Source organism: Xenopus laevis, chromosome 2S (genome assembly GCF_017654675.1).
Source record: "Xenopus laevis strain J_2021 chromosome 2S, Xenopus_laevis_v10.1, whole genome shotgun sequence".
Lineage (NCBI taxonomy): Eukaryota > Metazoa > Chordata > Amphibia > Anura > Pipidae > Xenopus > Xenopus laevis.
Genome location: NC_054374.1, coordinates 30,665,281 through 30,686,819, shown reverse-complemented (window position 1 = coordinate 30,686,819; position 21,539 = coordinate 30,665,281). Strand labels below are relative to the sequence as shown.

The 21,539-nt window shown below is 39.1% G+C and overlaps 1 protein-coding gene across 1 annotated transcript in view; it reads left to right on the top strand.

Annotated features, from left to right (window-relative positions):
• The window catches only part of pdk3.S (pyruvate dehydrogenase kinase 3 S homeolog), a 46,122-nt gene that overhangs the window by 12,063 nt on the left and 12,520 nt on the right, over positions 1 to 21,539 (top strand). The window contains exons 2-6 of the mRNA XM_018249043.2: positions 11,800 to 11,941; positions 12,431 to 12,502; positions 14,358 to 14,542; positions 18,364 to 18,453; positions 20,795 to 20,872. Coding sequence (XP_018104532.1) covers positions 11,800 to 11,941; positions 12,431 to 12,502; positions 14,358 to 14,542; positions 18,364 to 18,453; positions 20,795 to 20,872 — 567 coding nt within the window. The remainder of the gene's footprint in view (positions 1 to 11,799; positions 11,942 to 12,430; positions 12,503 to 14,357; positions 14,543 to 18,363; positions 18,454 to 20,794; positions 20,873 to 21,539) is intronic.

The following is a 21,539-nucleotide window of genomic DNA, read 5'->3' as shown; positions in this document are numbered from 1 at the left end:
TTTTTAAGCACGTGTGACTTTAGCACTCAAACCGAAAGTTTGTATTACTTGGCAATTTGGGCATGCTTTTAAACACATATTCCCCAGTAACTCGGCAGGCCAATGTTATCATGTTAGTGCACATGATGGGAACCTTTTATACACACAATCTAATGAAGGTGGTTTCATTTGGTACTTGAAGGGCAAATGGCATGAGAATATTTAATTAACGCGGCACTATTATTCACAGTGGCTGATCAGCAGTTAATATCTTCTAGTGGAATTAGAATATTGTAAGCAAACATGTAATGATTTATTATGAACTTTCCGCTGTTTGTATTATATCTTATGATTACTTCTATGATGCGAAACTCAGATAAGGTTGAAAGCAATATTCAGCTAACTGCCTGTGCTGGAAAAGGGAACCAAGTGAATTTAGGGGCTTAACTAAAGGAGGTAAATCTGTCAGCGAGGTCTCTTTTTTTGGCACTCAAGCCTTTTTTTAATTAGACGGGTGGGTGGATGGATTTAGTAAGTCTGTGATGGTTGGTTCTTATTTAGTAACTTATTCTTTGGTGGGTGCCTGTTTAATAACGTAGTGTTTGATGGGTGCTTACTTAGTAATTCAGTGTCTGTTGGGTGCTTAAAGGAGAACTAAACCCTAAAGTTAAAAAATCCTTACTGTACATAGACCCTCCTCCCCCCCCCAGCCTAGCTGCTACCCCGGGCAAATGCCATCTTCAGCTGCTTCGGTAGTCGCAGTTGCTGCGATACAGAAAATTGCTCCAGCTGCGCATGCACCGATACACTGGTCTCGTCCCAAAGATTACCGAAGAGAAGAAGATGGCTGCCCTGAACTCCGCTGGACAGAATCTGCACTGAGAGGTAAGTAAAGAGTTAGGGGCATTTGCCCTGTGTAGCAGCTAGGCTGGGGGAGAGGAGGGAGGGGGGGGTCTATGTAGGGTAGGGGGTATGGGTTTTTTAACTTTAGGGTTGAATTCCCCTTTAAACTCCTTTAAACTCCAACTGAGAGCTTCACTATCCACTTATGTAGTCTGAACATCATTAGTGACTCCCCATTGCACCAGACCTCTACACTTTCTGGTGGGTGCCTCGTGTTGATGTTGTAACCTGCGGTGTTACCTAGCAAGCCATGGTGACCATCATGCATGGGAAGTAGGAGCCTTTCTTATGCATGATTTACCCTGGCTGGTCCATAATTGGGGAGGAGCAAAACTACACAATGGGATTGCTAGGGATCAGTTCACAATTTTAAGTTGCTGTACTGACTTTTTCTGAGAAAGCGGTGTATAATCAAAATGTTAATTTTATTTATATGGGGGGTCTTTTTGCCTTGTCTTTATCAGCTCTCTTTAATTATTACTGGGTATTATATTGTACCCAAATTGAATTTAGTATTTTCACTATTTGTAGGGACCATTTGCCATTGATTAATGTGATGCATCACCGTTACAACTAAACACATGACTAAACATTTCTAATCACAATTGATGACACAGACACACACTTAAATGCATTTTTCTTTACCATGCAAAGTTCAAAATCAAGCTTTCCCAGTCATGAAAGAAAGGCAAAGGTGCTTTGAGTTATATTTGTGCTTGTAGCCGCAGTTTCACATAAAACGTGGTTTCAGTTCTGTGTTGCTGTTCTTCACTCATTGACTTTTTTGCTGATGGTTAATGATGAGTAAAGCTCAGAAACAGCTCCTATTCATCTCTGTATTGTGAGATTATAAATATGTTAACCTTATCATTTTTGTCTGAATGGTAATGCTGAATTTTTGTCAGCACCTTTTCTTCATACCGTAGTTAATGGGTGCAAGTCACACCATGGCCACGTCCATCTGTATATTCCACAAGATAGTATTTATGCTATGCTCAGAACAAAAAAAGACCTGCTTCCATGAAGAACACTCTACTCCTACCTTTATAACTGCACATTACACAGCAAATAAGTTAAAAAGTATTAGACTGCACCATCAAAAAGTGATCTTTTTTAAAAGCCTTTATTAAGTTAAGGGTTCTGACCCAGGCACCTATCTTTTATCAAGCTTGTGTTGGGATGAAACATTGCTGGTGCCCAGGTCAGAACCCTTAACTTAAAGGGATACTGTCATGGGAAAAAAAATGTTTTTCAAAATGAATCAGTTGAATTCTGCACTGAAATCCATTTCTCAAAACAGATTTTTTTATATTCAATTTTGAAATCTGACATGGGGCTAGACAAATTGTCAATTTCCCAGCTGCCCCAAGTCATGTGACTTGTGCTCTGATAAACTTCAATCACTCTTTACTGCTGTACTGCAAGTTGGAGTGATATCACCCCCTCCCTCCCCCCCCCAGCAGCCAAACAAAAGAACAATGGGAAGATAACCAGATAGCAGCTCCCTAACACAAGATAACAGCTGCCTGGTAGATCTAAGAACAACACTCAATAGTAAAAACCCATGTCCCACTGAGACACATTCAGTTACATTGAGAAGGAAAAACAGCAGCCTGCCAGAAAGCATTTCTCTCCTAAAGTGCAGGCACAAGTAACATGACCAGGGGCAGCTGGGAAATTGACAAAATGTCTAGCCCCATGTCAGATTTCAAAATTGAATATAAAAAAATCTGTTTGCTCTTTTGAGAGATGGATTTCAGTGCAGAATTCTGCTGGAGCACCTCTATTAACTGATTCATTTTGAAAAAAAAAATTTTTTTCCATGATAAAAGCTTGTAAATAAGATCAATTTTTGATGGTGCGGTCTTATACTTTTTAATGTTATTTTGTACGTAATGTGCCATTATAAAGGTAGGGGTAAAGTGTTCTTCATGGAAGCAGGTCTTTTTTTGTTCTGAGCATAGCATAGCATAGCATGCATGAAATCATAAGGCCACTGCCAATTCCAGCATGAATGGTGTGTCAAAACATGGTCTCAGCTTCCATAACAAACTTTGGGAGCTATAGCTGTCATGACTTGGGGCAGATTTGCTTCAGGTTGTTCAGGTTAATGGAATAATACCTATGCTCCTCAATTTGTAAAAAGTACCACTAATTCTCTCTTGGATTGACATTTGGATTTGACTGAAACATTTTAGGCCTTTAGTGCTGCTTTCAGTGACTCGGTCATTGTAGCCCTAGTGCTGCACTGGACAACTGGCCTTGTGTTCCTTTGGACGACTGGACCATTGCAGGCCTAGAGCTCTCTGGGTCACATGGCCATTGTATGCATAGTGTTGCTTTGGGTGACTGGTCCAAAGCAATCGAGTGCTGCTTTCTGCGACTAGGCCACTGTAGTCCTAGTGTTGCTTTGGGCGTCTGGGCCATTAGAGACCTAGTTGCTGCCTACAATAATTAATTTTTAGCAGAACTATAAAACTGTATTTCCTTCTATGATGTACTGTCAAATGTGTCCATTGTTTCAAGATGCACAGTCTCTGATCATGAAAATCAACCCCAGTTGGTGTTGGGAATCCAACAGTTGATGCTATCACCACCATTCTTCACTGTAGGCTGAGTGTGAACCATGTTAAATTTGTGCCATATATATTGCATTGCATAATCTGGCTCTCCATCAAATATTTTCCCATAGCACAACTGGGTCTCTATCCCTGTTTTTTTGGCAAGCACCAGATGTTCTTTGACATGGTTCTTTTTGAAGGATTTTCTCTTCTAACACCACCATTATTAAGACTCTAAAAATGTTTCAATTGTTCACCTTTACTCCAGTCTCAATTACGGAATCTCCTGCAGTTTGCTGTTTCCCCAGTTATTGCTTGCACTGAGGCTTTTGAGGAGCAATATATTTTAGGCAACATCAGGGTGGTTTGATGTAGATTCCACTTCCTGATAACTCAACCAGCTGTGCCATTGAGACACCCACACACTTGAATATTGATGTGTACCCTTTGCCTTATTTATGCGTTTGACTATTATCAGTTTATCCATTTAACTTCTTTGGAATGCTTTTTAGTTTTTATTCACAGTCTATATAATTAAGTCTCATTGCTATGGCACCCAGGGAGATTACGAACATTTTGTTGCCCATAGAAATTAGCAGCGTATGAGGCCGGAACAAAACACTGAAAATTGAATTTTTCACCCTCAAAGTCTCTCAAAGTTGATTATCAGTGACCAAGTGTGGGCACATTTTACAGTTTCTTTAGTTTCAGTTGGTTGCTAAGTTACAAAATATTGTGAGTTAAATACTATTTCAGCAGCTTCCATTCTGTGTTGTATTTGAACTGTGAGCAATTACAGCCAAAGTGTTGCTTTAGTATTAATGATTGGCAGAAGGTCCTATCAGGTCATTAATTCTGGCAGAGATTTGGAGTCTGGGCCCTTATCATATATTCAGTAATAGCCGACTTAACCACTGCACATTAATATATATATACACTTCCAGCATGCAATTTATATATATACAGTGGGTAATAGTTTATGTGTGTCCTCAACATGAAATCAGTATCCGAAGCCTGACTGATGGGTGGGTTTTGGCTTCAGGAGTGGGTTTTGAATATAACAGATGTCTCGGTTTCAGGAGCTGGATTAGTTTCAGAAGTGGGTTTTTTAGTAGATTGGATTAATTGGGTTCAGCAGCAGGTTTTTGAGTAGAATAGATGTATCGGTTTCAGGAGTGGGTTTTTGAGTAGAATGGATGTCTTGGTTTCAGGAGTGAGTTTTGGAGAAGAATGGATGTCTTGCTTTCAGGAGTGGGTTTTGGAATAGATTGGATGTCTTGCTTTCAGGATTGGGTATTGGAGTAGAATGGATGTATCAGCTTCACCACTGGGCATTGGAGTAGAATGGATGTCTTGGTTTCAGGAGTGAGTTTTGGATTATGATGGATGTCATGGATTCAGCAATGGGTTTTGGAGTAGAATTAATGTCTCTGTTTCAGGAGTGGGTTTTGGAGTAGAATGCATATCTTGGTTTCAGGAGTGGGTTTTGGAGTAGAATTAATGTCTCTGGTTTCATGAGTGGGTTTTGGAGTAGAATGGATGTCTTGGTTTCAGGAGTAAGTTTTGGAGTACAATGGATGTTTTGTTTTCAGGAATGAGTTTTAAAATAGAATGAATGTCTCTGTTTCAGGAATGAATTTTGGAGTAAAATTAATGTCTCTGTTTCAGGAGTGAGTTTTGGAGAAGAATGGATGTCTTGCTTTCCAGAGTGCGTTTTGGAGTAGAATGCATGTCTCCGTTTCAGGAATGAGTTTTGGAGTAGAATAAATGTATCGGTTTCAGGAGTGGGTTTTGAAGTAGAATGGATGTTTCTGTTTCAGGGATGAGTTTTGGCTTAAAATTAATGTCTCAGTTTCAGGAGTGAGTTTTGGAGTGGAATTAATGTATCCGTTTCAGGAGTGAGTTTTGGAGTAGAATTAATGTCTCGGGTTTCAGGAGTGTGTTTTGAAATAGAATGCATATCTTGGTTTCAGGAGTGGATTTTGGAGTAGAATGGATGTCTTGGTTTCAGGAGTGAGTTTTGGAGTACAATGGATGTTTCGTTTTCAGGAATGAGTTTTAAAATAGAATGAATGTCTCTGTTTCAGGAATGAGTTTTGGAGTAAAATTAATGTCTCTGTTTCAGGAGTGAGTTTTGGAGAAGAATGGATGTCTTGCTTTCAGGAATGGGATTTGGAGTAGAATGGATGTCTCGGTTCTAAGTTTTGGTTCTTAAGGCCTTGATCAGAACCCTGTCGCTAACCCAAAAATGGTGGTCACCCATTTGTTCTTGACATTTTAGCCAGTAGAATAGTAGAGTACAGCAGCACAGAGCTAAACCTTGCCATTTTATCTTGGTTTAACCTACTGTATAATTTTTAGTTCTCTAGCCTAGTACTTGCGTGAATGGAAAATATATGTTTATGTAGCAAGACCTTTCAGTGTGAGTGCTATTCCTGGAGTTTATAATATTTGCCAGACTAGGAAAGGCTCCTGGCTGCAATCTGTGGAACTATATTTTATTTCAGAAATCCATTAGCTGTGGAAGCCATCACCTGTTTAACGTTAACGCTGTTCACAGTCACACATCGTCCAATGAAAACAGAGGTGTGAGCCAACGCCTTCCCAGTATAAAAGCTATGTGCTAAGTCATGTTTCAGCCAGGGGGGGGGGAGCAAACTGAACAGGGGATATGAAGCAGCCTGTATAATAGAAGGCATTCGCTTCTTGGAAATGTAAGCCGCAATTTGCTGTTACACGAGAGAATCATTTTAAATACAGTTTATGTGGATTTCGTACAAACATCCAAGAAGCCGTTGATTATCTTCTGGCATCTATGGAAAAAACAGTATTGGCCTTTTGTATAAATTTCTCAGGGTAATCTTTATATGTATTGAATGCTCATCCTCTTTATGACCGAGCTTTCTAAAGGTGTGGATGGGCCTGGAGTTGCTGGTCATATCAGTTAAGATCATGGTAAAATAAATATGTTATGTTCTTAACATGTTGCACTACATGTTTTGAGCTTATGTGCCAGCCCAATGCCACCACACATCTAGCAGTTAAGACATGTGTTCTCCAAAGATACCCTCATTAACACCCCATTTTGTTTTTTGTTCATAGCACATGCCCTGAGCTTGGGGATCAGCTCTAAATATATAGTACAGGCAGTCCCCAGGTTATGTACGAGATAGGGTCTGTAGGTTTGTTCTTAAGTTGAAATTGTATGTAAGTTGAAACATATACATTTACTTAAATGCAACAAGACAGATGTTTGTCTTAACATAGTATTTATTTTTACCTTTCTGTGCTCTGCAGTAGACAAAACACACCAGAGGGAATCGGGGCAGGTGGTTTATTAAAGCTAAATGCTAATAAAGGCCAAGCAAACTAAAATATGTTAATGTAATAGCCTCTGTTTGTAAGGATGAGTTGTATGTAAGTCGGTTGTATGTAACTGGAGGACTCCCTTTAGAAAGATATATATTAGGGATGCACTGAATCCAGGATTAGGTTTGGAATTCTGCAGAATCCAAGCCTTTTTCAGCAGGATTCAGATTCGCTCGAATAAAGATGCCTGGCCGAATCCTACAGAAATTCTTTGCCACAGATCACCCTTTTATGGCACCGGCCCCCTGGAAAAGTTCAAATTCAGTTCTGTATTCGGACTAATACTGCGCGAATGATTCGGTATATGGCCAAATCCTGGAAAAGATTGGGGAAAAGAGTATACTCTATACGTTTGTTGCCCATCAAAATGTTGACATCCAAAAAATATAAATGTTCCTTATGGATTTCAGTGGTAAATTTTACAGGATTGTCAAGGGAATTGAGGTCACAGGCTCCCTAAGTTTCGTTATGTTGCCATTGATCATGTCCCCCGACCTAGGAGAGGTGGAGACTGTTCAAAATTGTTGCTGCAGAGGGAGATGTTTTGGATCAAGAAGTTAAATACCATGGCACCCGCGGGGTTAAATGAACATTGCTCCCTCCTCTGCTTCCTGAATCAGCGTTAACAATCTATACACTATGTTGCTATTAAAGTATCCATTATTCAAGTTCTATTTTGAAACATGTTGGAGAAAGCATTAGATACATTGTTGCAGTGAGTTATAGTTCAGCTAAGGGCGATCAAGTTTTGAACCTAAAGGTTTTTATGATCAACCTGCTCCACCTTATGGGACTGGGTTTCCTGTCATGTGGTGTCCGGTTAGCCACAGTATTGGGTGAATGCTTGTGGTTTTATTTATTTATTCACAGGTGATTCTAATTGGGATTAGTGGTCTTGAAAAAGGTCTTAGGAACAGACCGAAACGTTGACCTCCTGTTTTTAATGTATTAAATAAAATTATGGATTTTTAATTACTTTTTAATATATATATATATTTTATATATATATATTTATATATATATATATATATATATATATATATATATATATATATATATATATATATATATATATATATATATATATATATATAAAGATAGAAGGACTCGCACACCATTTTCAGTGAATAAAACCGTGTTATTTTATTCTTTGATGCATTTCCTAACACTGTTTTATTCACTGAAAATGGTGAGCGAGTCCTTCTATCTTCTTGTATGAACAAAATTGACCAACGCACCCGAACTTACTACAAATCTGGTAAGAGTGCATACACACAAAGACTTTATATATATATATATATCTATATCTTCAGGGCGATAGATGTGATTCCTCCTCCGTTCCTCTCACTAGCGGCCCTGTGCAGCTGGTGATGTATGAAAGAATTTTTTAATAAAAACGCGAGACACTTATATTTTAAACACTAGGAGGTTTTAAGCAATTACAGTCAGACTAATGATATGAGCACTGTCACATTCACGGGTTAATATGTACAGTATATTATCACTACTTACCAACATTGATTGGGATATGTGTTGCGGCACTATAAGGGGAAGTGGCCCCGGTGGCGGATATACTTTATACACTCCTACTATGACTCACTAATGATTGAATGACGTCACTGACTGGGTGTTTGGCGCCATTTTTGTGTTTAAATTCAGTTTGTTTGTTGAGCACTGTGTACCCCACCTGAGGAAGGTAATTGTATTTGAACCGAAACGTCAAATACATTTTTTACCACTTTTTGCATCAATAAGTCCTGTGTTGTGCGGTTTATTGGGATTGGTTTGTATGCATGAAATTTAACCAGCACCCAGGCAGCTGCTCCATATGAATGGTGTGCTCCAGTCCAGGACTTATTATCTATATATCTATATACTGTATATAAGACAAAGGTCTTAGGTGGAGACCGAAACGTTGACCTATTTTAAAATGTTCTAATAAAAGTTTATATTTTTAATTTATCATTATTTTTTTGTCTAAAGGCTCCTGATGTGCACCCACGTATCCAAGCTTCGTATATATATATATATATATATATTTATATATATATATATATATATATATATATATATATATATATATATAACAAACAAGGGAAAGTTGTGCTCACCGCTAATTTTTAAAAATATATTATTATACAATATATTTAGGACAACGACATTTTGTGCATACTGCTACTGAAAAATGCCTTACCCTTTAAACAAAACAGGGATTGTTTGTCCATATATTGCAATATATTTAAGCTGGCCAACTACGTTTTGTTTAAAGGGTAAGGCATTTTTCAGTAGCATTATGCACAAAATGTCTCTGTCTTAAATATATTGATAATTGGTTGAGTGCAGAGGACTCTTGTATTTGTCTATATATATATATATATATATATATATATATATATATATATATATATATATATATATGGTAGCCAAGCAGCCGAACTCTAATCCAGATTTGAGATATAAGTGTGGGTGCAGGCTCAAAGTATATTTTTACTTAATCAGTTGCATAGAGCCACACTCCAAGTAGTTTGTAAATCAAATTGTTTTTATTAGCATATGTGTCCAACGTTTCGGCCCCTCTTGAAAAAGGCCCCAAGAGGGGCCGAAATGTTGGACACATATGCTAATAAAAACTATATATATATATTAGTCCAATTGGACTGTGCTATTTTTGGTGAGCCCCCGGACTGTGTTATCTTGATTGGTGAGTGCCAATTTTTGGCGAATATATATATTTACAGTATATAGATGCACACTGGGACTTTAAGATAAATCAAAAAAAAAACTAAATTTATTTGTCAACGTTTCAGGTCTCTTTGTGAGACCGTTTTCAAAACACACAAAGAAAGAGTCTGAAACATTGACAAGTAAATTTTGATTTTTTTTCTTCGTTTAATTGCAAAGTATGGATACGTCTGCATTTTTCTGATGAGTCCAGAAACAATGGCTTCCTTAGCCGTTCACAAACCTCATACATTTTCCATGTCTAGCGATATCTTTCAAAAAACAATATACCCATCAGTCCTGATGATTACAAAAAATATGTGCTATTAAATATAAACGTAATTATGACTGATATCCTAAAAAAATTCTTTGAGAACAGCAAGCCGAGGAACTGAATTGAAAGCTCAGGTATCAGCACTTTCCCAATAAAGGCATATACAGACCAGTTTTTTCAACTTGTTTTTTCGGAAATTATTATAGCCGTAATTTACACTTGCTGGAGCTAAGCTTTCCCTTGGCATATAAGCTTTTGTACTTTCTGGTCGCACATTAAATTTAGGGGTGACGTTTTGAAAGTTGAAATGTGCTGGAAATGGAATAGTCTGTGATTTGAGAGTTTTACAAAATATTACTGTAACCATACCCTATGGGCACCATGGTACTAATTAACCACATATTGCACATAGCAATTTTCGAAACACGTATGTCTCTTTGAATGCAATGAATAGAATTGTAAAAGCTTTTGAAAAATTACAGATCGTAAAGAAATTTACGCCTGCGGTATTTCATTCAGTGCTATGGGCTATATTTTGTCTGCAGAACGGGTCTACTGTAAGTGGCAGTGCAATATGCCTTTTGTTGGCCGGTGGTAATGTTACAATAATGATAAAAAAAGAAAAGAAAAAAACTGAAATTGCAGTGGTGGGCACAGAAAGGCGCTAGAACAGTTATCACAAAATTGCTTTTGTACTTAGGATTCCAGGTAAAGTTTCTGACATTAAGGAAATTATCAAGCATTCTTCTGTACAACACATAATGGGCAGCAGTGCTTAGCGGCAGTTGCTTCAGGCACAAACAGTAAATATTTACAGAATTACAGTTCCAAAGAATCCATTTTAATGAAATGATTAACATTTTTAAAAATGACTTCTTTTTTCCCTGTGATAATAAAACAGACTTGTACTTGATCCCAACTATGATATAATTAATCCTTATTGGAGCCAAAACAATCCTATTAGACTTATTTAATGTTAAAAAATGTTTTTTAGCAGATGTAAGGTTTGGAGTTCCAAATTACAAAAAAAGATTACTTATCTGGACATCCCCAGGTCGCAAGCATTCTGGATAACAAGTCCCATACCTGTATTTTAAGTGCAATAATATTTTGATACAACCAGAAAATGAGCATGCACGAATATACTTTACGTATATATATATATATATATATATATATATATATATATATATATATATATATATATATATATATATATATATATATATATATATATTGGGCAACTGATATTGGTCATATGCAGGTTATATTTATTATGCATCATTCCAAGGGGTGAATAGTCTTATAATGACCTGTCTGGCTATCCACATAGATTGATCGATATCATTTGCACAATTTTTCGGCCTTTCGTTTGGATCTAACAATAGTTTGTATGTGTTGTGAAAAGCATTGGCCGATCATATATCTGTCTGGCCATAGACGTGCAGATTTTACCCTTGTATCCGATGATTGATCGTGCGTCACAATCTTCCAACCTGCAAATAAACATTCAGATTAAATAAAGTAGTAAAAGAACAAATCAGACTACGTTCTGCCAATGACAGCAATTGTATGTCCGACAAATAGTAGTGACAATCACCCATTGATATCATCAGATAGGCAATACATGCAGAGAGATATTATCTTTAGCCGACAGAAATCTAACCTGTCAGATCGACAAAGCGACTGATCACCATGGTACAAAAAATGTTGGGACGAGCCACACACACGGTCCATAAATCGTATGAAACTTATTTTTGTGCGACTTTATCTTTACGTCTATGGCCATCTTAAAAACCAGTGTTCTGATGGGATTTTGTGATAGCGTTGTCTAAACTACCCGACCGTTACAGTGAGGGCTGTCTAATTTTCCCTAATCTGACCATGTGTCTTTGCCCTGAAGGTATATCTTTTTGACTATAGATTATTTCATGTCTAATCTCTAGCCTTGGCCTTGTATTTCCAGGGATAATTATGGGCCTTGTTTTGCAGGGCGTAATAATGCTTGTGAGAAGACCTCTTACCTGTTTCTGAGAAAGGAGCTGCCAGTGCGAATTGCAAATAGTCTCAGAGAGGTAAACCTACTGCCTGAGAGTTTGCTGCAGAGACCTTCTGTGAAACTAGTCCGATCCTGGTAAGTGTAAGCAAAGACTCTTCTGTGTCTTCAGCTGTTCTTAATGGAAGAATATTAAACAAAATACTATACAGTATATAATACTGTATAGTGATGTGTGGGCCAGCCCAGATGCCATGGGTTTACCTGTAGGTGGGACAGGCTAGCGGACCTTCAGTTGGCCAACTTACTGATAAAAGTGTATGAAACAAATTTTTGTATTGTTTCCATTATCTTTTCCATTCATCATTTAAGTCAAGAAAGAAATTATGGCAAAAAAACCTTTGAACCTTTCTATACTGCATTTTTTTCTCTTTACGCCAGACTTTTTTGTAGAAATCATTTTGCAGCTTTATAGCTATTTATGATTGTACCCATTGTACTATGGTGTTAGAGTTGTGGTGGACTCATTTATAAATATGCCCCAAAGCCTGGACAGCTGTCATTTCTGAAGCACCATACTGCTTTTGTGTTGTGTCTATTACTAATTTGCCGTGCATTTGTTTTTAGGTACTTGCAGAGTTTTCTCGAACTATTAGAATATGAAAATAAGAGCCCAGAAGATCCAGATGTCCTGTATGAGTAAGTGCTGCAGTTTTGCCTTCTCTTATAGCTTAGCAGAAGAACAGACATACAGGGTATTCAGGGAACTGGAGTTTTTGCTGGAGGGAAGATAGAGTTTTCTATCTTGTCTCGCCCGGCGACAAATCTCCTATTCTGCCTCCCCTGCCTTCTCGTCCGGCTAAAATGTAAATCACTGGCGGGATGGCACTCGGAGCGATTTGTTTTCCGAAGTCGCCGGAAATTGCCTCATGGGGAAACTTTGGGTGACTCCGGAAAATGAATTGCTCAAGAGTGCCATGCTGCCGGAGATTTACATTTTAGCCGGCGGGAGGGCAGGGGAGGCAGTTTGGGGAGATTAATCGCCCCGAAGAAGAGGAGATTTGTCACCGGGCGACTAATTTCCACGAATCTGCCTGTGTGCCCCGACCCTTAGGCTGATTCTCAGCCAGTAGATAAACACAGAAGGCAGTGGTGTAACTAGATATTACTGGGCCCCACAGCAAATTATTTTTCAGGCCCCCAAAATGTCTAGAGGTTGACTTGTTTTACCAATAATTATTGAAATTGTATATGAATTAGGACCTCATGGGGCACCTACAGTATACCTCCTGGGCCCCCCTGCAGCCGCAGGGTCTACTTCCTCTGTAGTTATGCCCCTGACAGTAGGATAATCAGCCACTTTGCTGGCATAGCCTTCTCTCGTGACTCCACCCAGAGCCACTGCATTAGTCCCTTTTCGGTGCCAAAAACAGGCTTTGTGTGCCTGCACTCGGCCGATGCAGTGGTGCAGTCACAGGTGAAAGCTGATGCTCCAAAATTCTGATTTTAAATGTAATTTCAATTGAATACAAAGTCAGTGTAGCTGTTTATAATCTCTGCACTGCTGGCCTGACTCCTGAAAATATGTAGCAGAAGCCAACTGACCCAGAGGAGACGCTGCTATATTATTTCAAAAAGGAGAACAGAAAAGGATAACCAAATACTGCTTTGCATTACAATTCCATAATAATTGTAACAATGCCAAATAACTTAAACTTAGTTTCAATTTCATATATATTGAAAAGCTTAGAATCCCATTTTCTTTTATTAGCTGTTTTTAAGTGGGTATCCCCTTTTTTAAATGAATTGATATTGGGAAGTTGCTTAGAATTTAATTTGATTATTCTGCAAAATGTCATTAGTTCTCATTATTGTGGCTGGTATTTTCTATTCACACTTTTCACAAACTATAAATAAAAAAATAAAGGCCATTTGTTACTGATCTAATACCAGTGTCTATAACATGCTAAAGGTTAATTTTAAGCCTGAGAGATTCTCTTTTACTTTCCTGACTTGGCAAAGCAACGTGGGATGTCTTGACTTTAAAAGACCTTCCAATCTTGGGTTTGCGTTTGGGTCTCCAAATAAGCAGTGCGGATAATCAAAATGGAATTTTTAGTTTGTTTAGATCTGACCTGTTCAAGCATATTTTTGGGGTTCTTAATTAATTTTATATTCATTGTTACCCCTGGTGCTGTGATCACATGGGTCAGAAGTTGATGACTGTACCTTTGCAAGTCCCAAATTCATCTCACATTTCCTAATGAGCTTGTGCTCTAATATATCCAAACCGCACACTGATTTTATGGCATTGTGACTGGTTACACACATTTCCATTCAGCTGGCATAGACGCTGCACAAACATGCAACTTGCTGAGCAGGATCTTAAAATAATAATTTTTCACAAGCCAGTCTGATTCAGTTACTGCCGCATTACCATTAATTACAGTTTATAGTTTTGAGGGAGCATGAGTTCCAGGTAAGAATACTAATTTGTCACTGACTAATCTAAATGCCTTACTAAAATAAAATAATCATCATTTTCACTTTTCAGCTTTTTAAACGTGCTCATCCAAGTGAGAAATAGGCACAATGATGTGGTTCCTACAATGGCCCAAGGTGTCATCGAATATAAGGAGAAATATGGATTTGACCCATTTGTCAGCAGCAACATTCAGTACTTTCTGGACCGATTCTACATGAACAGAATTTCCTTCCGAATGCTCATTAATCAGCACAGTGAGTCACTCAAGGATCCTTATAATGCTGCATAGCTAAGGCCTTTTCTTCTCAAAATTGCAGAAAAAAATAGCAAAATGACCACTTTCTGTTTATTACTACGGCTTTAGTGATTAACATAGTTGTGCTCAGAAATAAGCACGGGAAAGACTTGAAGTAGCAACTAATACTGCAAATGTATAAAGTTGGGAGCACCTTCCACCAATTGAGAAACAAACAAATGGTGTGCAGGGTCAAGTAGAATACGATATATGTTGCACCACCCCATTCGGTATTTAATGATTCCACATTTAATGGTACATTTAAAATAATCCATATTAATAGAGAAGGTTAAAATTACTATTAGGGAGGAGCACAGTGTGAGCTTAATCTTGCAGTATGACCCGGATGCTTATAGGTTAACCATTGTCAATATTGAGTTGATTATGTAAAAAGCATCCTCTCGGGGATTAACTGCAGTCCAATACACAGCAGTGCAGTCAGCACATACCCTCCACAATCACCCACCACCTCCCCAGGAGCTTGTTGTTCAGGTTGGTGAAATTGTGATGAATTCATTATGGGTGAGAGTTATGGCGCCCTGCCTGATTAAACTACGGCATTGTCGTCTCCTCATATAACCATAAGATACCCGATCAGCCCAAAACGACCTGCGAGTTCCTCCTCATATCTATGGCAACACCCGTTTTTGGCACAGAATTGCGTCTCCTTGCTTAATAGATCTAAAAGAGAGAACCAGCGCTTGACGCTCAGCAAGCTTTGTCAAAGGCATAATGCGACGCATGGAAGAGCACGTCTATAAATAGATGCGCATCGATTGTTACTTTTGAATCCACCAATGATCGAGAAGTAGCAAATGCCCTCTCTGCTGTACAGGATAATGATCTGTGTTTTACAGTAAGGCTGTGGCCATCAGCAATGCACACAAGACAGGAGAAATTGCAGCTCAATCCCACATATAAAAATATAGAATTTCAACGTGTAGCTCACCCAGTTCGAATTTAGACCTCAAACCCCAGGTCTATCATGTTCAGGTGGAGTCTTAACGCATCTAAAGTATGGAGTAAAATTAGACCGTTTGTTTTAGCTCTTTTGGAATAAAGTCTATTGGCACCGATTGGCTCTTGGAGTGTGTGTTCCTTTCTACACATTGTGGCCATCAGGGCCATAATACACAAAGGGGCAGATTTAATAAAGGGTGAAGTGTCCGTCGCTAGCGTCAATTCGTCAGAAATCTCTTCCGCAGGGACATTGGCAATTTACTAACGACAACAATTCGCTAGCGAAAGAGACATTCACTAACACAGTTTCAAGCCCTATCACCAGGATGTATTTTCGCTCAGGTGAACGGTCGTTACCACACCAATTCACTAAAGTGTGGATTTTACAGAACGTTACCTCTTTCACCAGCGTTTTCTTCGTCACTTTAGACCAGGCGAACTTACAACTAAGCTAGATCCTCCTCAATCTTATGTCAGTGACATCATATCCTGTATGCCGGAAAGTCATAAAAGTTGTAAAAAAAACACTGACGTCTTTTTCATTTTTTTAAAGTGGAATTACCCAACTATTTAAGATTTTTGTGTTAACTATTTTTTTAACCATTTGAGGGACATGCCACATTTGTTTTAGGGTGGGCTCATGTCTAGAGCATTAGAAGATCTCTTTATTCTTTATTTTGCTTCCTTGGACATTTGTAATAATAAGTGGCCACTTCAAGCATTTGCACCAACATCTCTAATAAAGATGTATATACGACCTATATGTACCCGCCCTATTCAAATTGACCTAAGTGCAAGAGTGCTAACGAAGTTTCGCTAGGCAGAATGGAACAATAGCGAAGGATCGCTAAGAAATGCTCGCGCTGACGAATTAACGTTAGCGAAACTTCAGCTGTGTTCGGCTGCTGAGACGCAACATCGCATTTTAGTTAATTAGTGTTGTGTTAACTAGTTTACGCCTGGCGATGCAGTCACTGGCAAAAATTCACCCTTTATTGAGTTTGCCCCAAATCATTTAAATTGACACTGTTTTTGATAACAATGAAAATGCCCTTCATGTCCCAGGGTTTAGTTGAGTGGGAAATAGTCTGCGGCACAGACACGGATCCGAGTGTCCACAGTGTCAAATTTAAATTTCTGTGTTCCAGCCATTCAAATGCACAACAAAGGGATCATTTATGGCAATGGGCAAATTGCAAAAAAAAGTCAGAATGCTCCCACTTGTGGCACTTTGTACACTGCCGTACTGCCTTTACCTGCTGCAGAAATGATCTGTGACTGCCCCAATGAATGCTGCACTGCCTGTGGTCATCAGCATTGTATTTGTGAGGCATATAGGTGTTCCAAAAACAGAAAAACAGGTGCCAAAAAAGCCAATGTGGGCACTACCCTAATAAATAGAATTGCAATAAAGCAAAAATTAGTAACAGAAGGAGGATATACTCACAGTTCACCCCAGTCCATAGGAGCATAGGGGGAAAAAAACATCAATTGTGAGTCCAAAAATCAGTCAAGGATAGTAAAAATTACAAAATGTTTATTAGGACATAGTAGACAGTGGCCTAACGAGTTTCGTGCCTGTTGGAGCACTTACTCATAGGCTGGTGGGCATACCCATGTACACCTCTTATATAGAGGTATGGCCAATCAACATAACATACATCACGGCCAATCACCAAGTGCAGAGCCAAATTACCAATTTACCTATTTACATACAGACTTCCCACATTGGGTTACCAAATGCCTACATAAAACAACCAGGAAAAATACAACAATATATCAAAACAAAATAAACACAAAGAGAAAATTACAAAGTAAATTTAATATATCCATAAAAATAAATTGGGACAAATGTTCCAGGGAAGTTTTTTTTAATTTTCTGGCATATTCCAGGTACTGATGGGACTTTAGTGTCAGCGCAGTTTTTCACAGAAGTGCAGATGTGTAAAAAGATAATATATTGTATAATAAATATGAAAAACTGTCCTGATGTAAAAGATCTGTGTAAGTTATACGCAATGAAATATTTAGGATTTTTATCGGAGAAAATTATTTTCTTTTCTGTTACCCCAGAATAAAAAGGCGGTGTTCCCTCCTGTCCCCTAACTTGAGCTTCATTTAGATGCATAAGTCAGGGCAGGTTTGGCTCCCCTTAGTATTCTAAACTTCTTTCCCTGGTCTGCTGAGAATGACCCCTTGTGTTTAGTTGGTTGGCATTTAACCTGAACAAAAAGGGTTACACGATTATTTCCTTGTTGTTCGGGAGTCCATCAGGTAAGTGGGTGCTTGGCAAAGCTTTGATGTGTTTTCAGCTGGTTTCCAGCAACGATTTATTCCTGAATTAGTTAAATCATTTACAAGTTGATTCACTTGTGTTTCCTGTTTCACCCATAATTTTATCTTCCCATGAAATAGAGCTTGTATGATTCAGAATGGGCCCTGGCGTTATTAATCAGTATTTATGGCTGACACCATGTCATTAATGTGCAAGATTAATATGGGTTACAGCATCATTTTAGATTCATCAGTGACAATGTCTCACACACAAATATCTGATGATAATGTCACTTTTTTGTGAATTCTCTGTAGCCTTTAAGTATTATCTCCTTGTTTCAACATAGATGAGGGCAAAATAGGACTTACCCGTCGCTGCACCTTGAATGTGTGTAAGTTTTACTGAGCCATCTGGGATTCCATAGACTGTTGCATGCTTTTTTATATTCCTTATATTGAACCACAAAAACAAGTGCATATAAATTACTTATCTCTGTGATTTATTCATAGACAACAAACATCATTTTGTCCTTTTTTATTAAACAGCTCTGCTCTTCGGAGGGGACAGAAATCCCGCTCATCCGAAACATATAGGCAGCATTGATCCCACCTGTAATGTGCCGGAAGTGGTTAAAGGTAAGAATTATTTAAATCTGCCCTTTTTCTCACAGGGGAAGACTCACAGATACTGAGCATTTAAAAAAACTGGGTTTATCATCTTAAAGGAGAAGGAAAGGCTTCATGCACTTTTGGTGCCAAATGTTAGGCACCCCCAAGTGATTGTATTGACTTACCTGAAACCCCCTGGCAGGTCCTCCTATCAGCAGAAAACCGCACCAGCCCGGGGTTATACCAGTGAGCACCACTGAGCGCTCCTCTTACGGCTTCTTCTTTCTTCAAATTTCCCGGGGCAAACGCATGCGCAGTTGAACGAAATAGCCGACTTTTTAGTTAAAGTTAGGATTTTCGTTCTACTGCACATGCGCAGCCGCACAAAGACAGAGGAATATGGAAGAAGAATGCTTCATGGTGCTGATAGGAACAGGGTTTCAGGTAAGTTAATACAATCACTTGGGGGTGCCTAACATTTACATAGTTACATAGTTAAATTGAGTTTAAAAAAGGCAAAGTCCATCAAGTTCAACCCCTCCAAATGAAAACCCAGCATCCATACACACACCCTTCCCTACTTTTAATTAAATTCTATATACCCATATCTATACTAACTATAGAGCTTAGTATCACATTTGGCACCCCCAAGTGCACCAAGCCTTTCCTTCTGCTTTAAAACGAAATACAATGTGGTTGTGTAATGTCTCATGGGATGGATTTTCTGCACTTGGAGGCTGCACTTTTTCTCAATACAAAATGCAACAACATTGCAAATGTCTTATTAAAACTAGGGTCCCATTCTGCAAGATGCTTTTATATAAAAGTTATTCCTTAAAGAAAAACTAAAACCTAACTAAAGAAGTAGTTAGAAATGCTGTACATTATGTTCTGTGCTTCTGTACCAGCCCAAGGCAACCACAGCCCTTTAGCAGTAAAGATATGCGTCTCCAAAGATGCCCCAGTAGCTCACCATCTTCTTTTCTGCTGATTCAATGCACATGCTCTGTGCTGCTGTCACTTACTGAGCTTAGGGACCCACTCACAATATACAGTACACATAGAATAGAAATGTCACAATATAAGGTTGATTAGTAATTAATACAGATAATTACTACATGGCAGCACAGAAACCAGTGCAACTAGCATCAGAATTTAATAATCAGCCCTGTAGCATCAGCTTATATTACAGGCCAACCTCATTTTCTGCTTGATAATTTGCTACAACCCCTAAGCTTAGCTTCTCAACAGCTGCTCAGAGCCCACTGAGCATGTGAGTGTCACAGACACTTTCCAAGATGGTGACCCCCTGTGACAAGTTTGAAGTCCTGGATCATTGCTGCTATTGACAAGCTGAAACTTTAGGCTGGTGCAATAAGTTAATATAAGTATATAAAATATGGCATTGTAAGCCATGTTCATTGTATGGTTTAGTTTTCCTTTAAAGGAAAACTAAAATACCAACAATCTTTTGCTTGTAAATTTCTAGGGCACCTGCACTGCACAGAGTTGCCATCTTTATCCATGTCGTATCGACTGTCTGCTTTTCTGGCAGAGATCAACAGGCACTTGAAGCCAGGACAAGCTCGGCTATCAGTGTGCATGCTCCTGCTCATCAATGGCTGCCCGAGAGTCAAAGCCTGAATGTGTTATGGCTGCCAACCCCTCTGTGCAGTTTGCAGTTAAAGGAGAAAGAAATTCCCTGGGTGCAAAAATCCTCCCCCTCCCCTGTGTTGACCCCCCTCCCTCCTACCCCCTGGCCTACCTGTCCTGCCGTGCAAATGTCCCTAACTTGTTACTCACCCCTCTGCGCAGGTCCTGTCCACGGAGCTCACAGGCGGCATCTTCTTCCTGCTTTGAACGGCGTTTTTGATGCATGCGCAGTAGAAGCATTTACCGGTACGGATCTACTGCGCATGCGCCAAAAGTCACGAAGTTTTCCGATTTCACTTTGTGACATTTGGCGCATGCACAGTAGATCCGTACCGGTAACTGCTCCTACTGCGCATGCGCCAGAAGATGCCGATTAATCCAGGAAGAAGACATCTTGGGAGAAGATGGCGCCTGTGAGCTCCGTCGACTGGACCTGCGCAGAGAGGTAAGTAAGTTAGGGGAATTTGCCTGGGGGGACAGGTTGGCCAGGGGGGAGGGGGGGCAACACAGGGGAGGGGGAAGGGATTTTTGCGCCCAGGAGGTTTCCTTCTCCTTTAAAGAGCCTTTACAGGGAGGAACAGGGCATTTTACATGTTCTCTAAGGCCCCCGCTTTATATACTAAATGTATTGCAGTCATTATGAGAATAGCGAGATGCCAATGCACATCACCCGTTTCCATGATTCTAATTAATACTATGTGCTTTGTTTAAACAGATGCCTATGAAACAGCAAAGATGCTGTGCGAGCAATTTTATATGGCAGCCCCTGAGCTGAAAGTGGAAGAGTTTAATGGTAACGTATCTTGTTACTACGATTACTATTTGATACGGTGCTTGAAATTTCTTAAATAATCATCCCAAGTACTACTTTCCGAAGTCAGTGTAAATGATGGCCTTTTATGTGCAGTCTGTGTATATTGACTGTGCAGCCGTTTGGGCAACTGATTGGGACAGATCAGAACAGTATTTGTTTGTCTTCCTGTGATTCATTTTTAGCCAGCAATAAATGCGGATGCACTCTATACTCCCACATGTTTTACCTTTCTTGGGCAGCCTTTTGTGGTTTTAGAATGTGACCTATGGAAAGACCAGGCCTCTCTGTAATTCTTTATGAATAATTAAAAGCTGGCTATAAACTATAAGTTATACTAGAAGATCTGCTCATTTGCCACCAAATGAGCACATCTTTCCCCCTGATATGTCCACCTTAGGGTGACGATATCAGACTTTAATCCAATCCTGGACTCTCGGGCCATCAGAGTGAAGACCACATCAACTAGCCGACGTGGTCCCCAATCCCAGATATAGATCTGGTGGACCCATCGGAAGTCCCTATACAGGGCGGTAGTAGATATCTAAGGGTGACATGTCCTCTTTAAAGGAACAGTAACAAGAAAAAATGAAAGTGTATCAAAGGAATGACAATATAATGTAGTATTGGCCTGCACTGGTAAAACTGT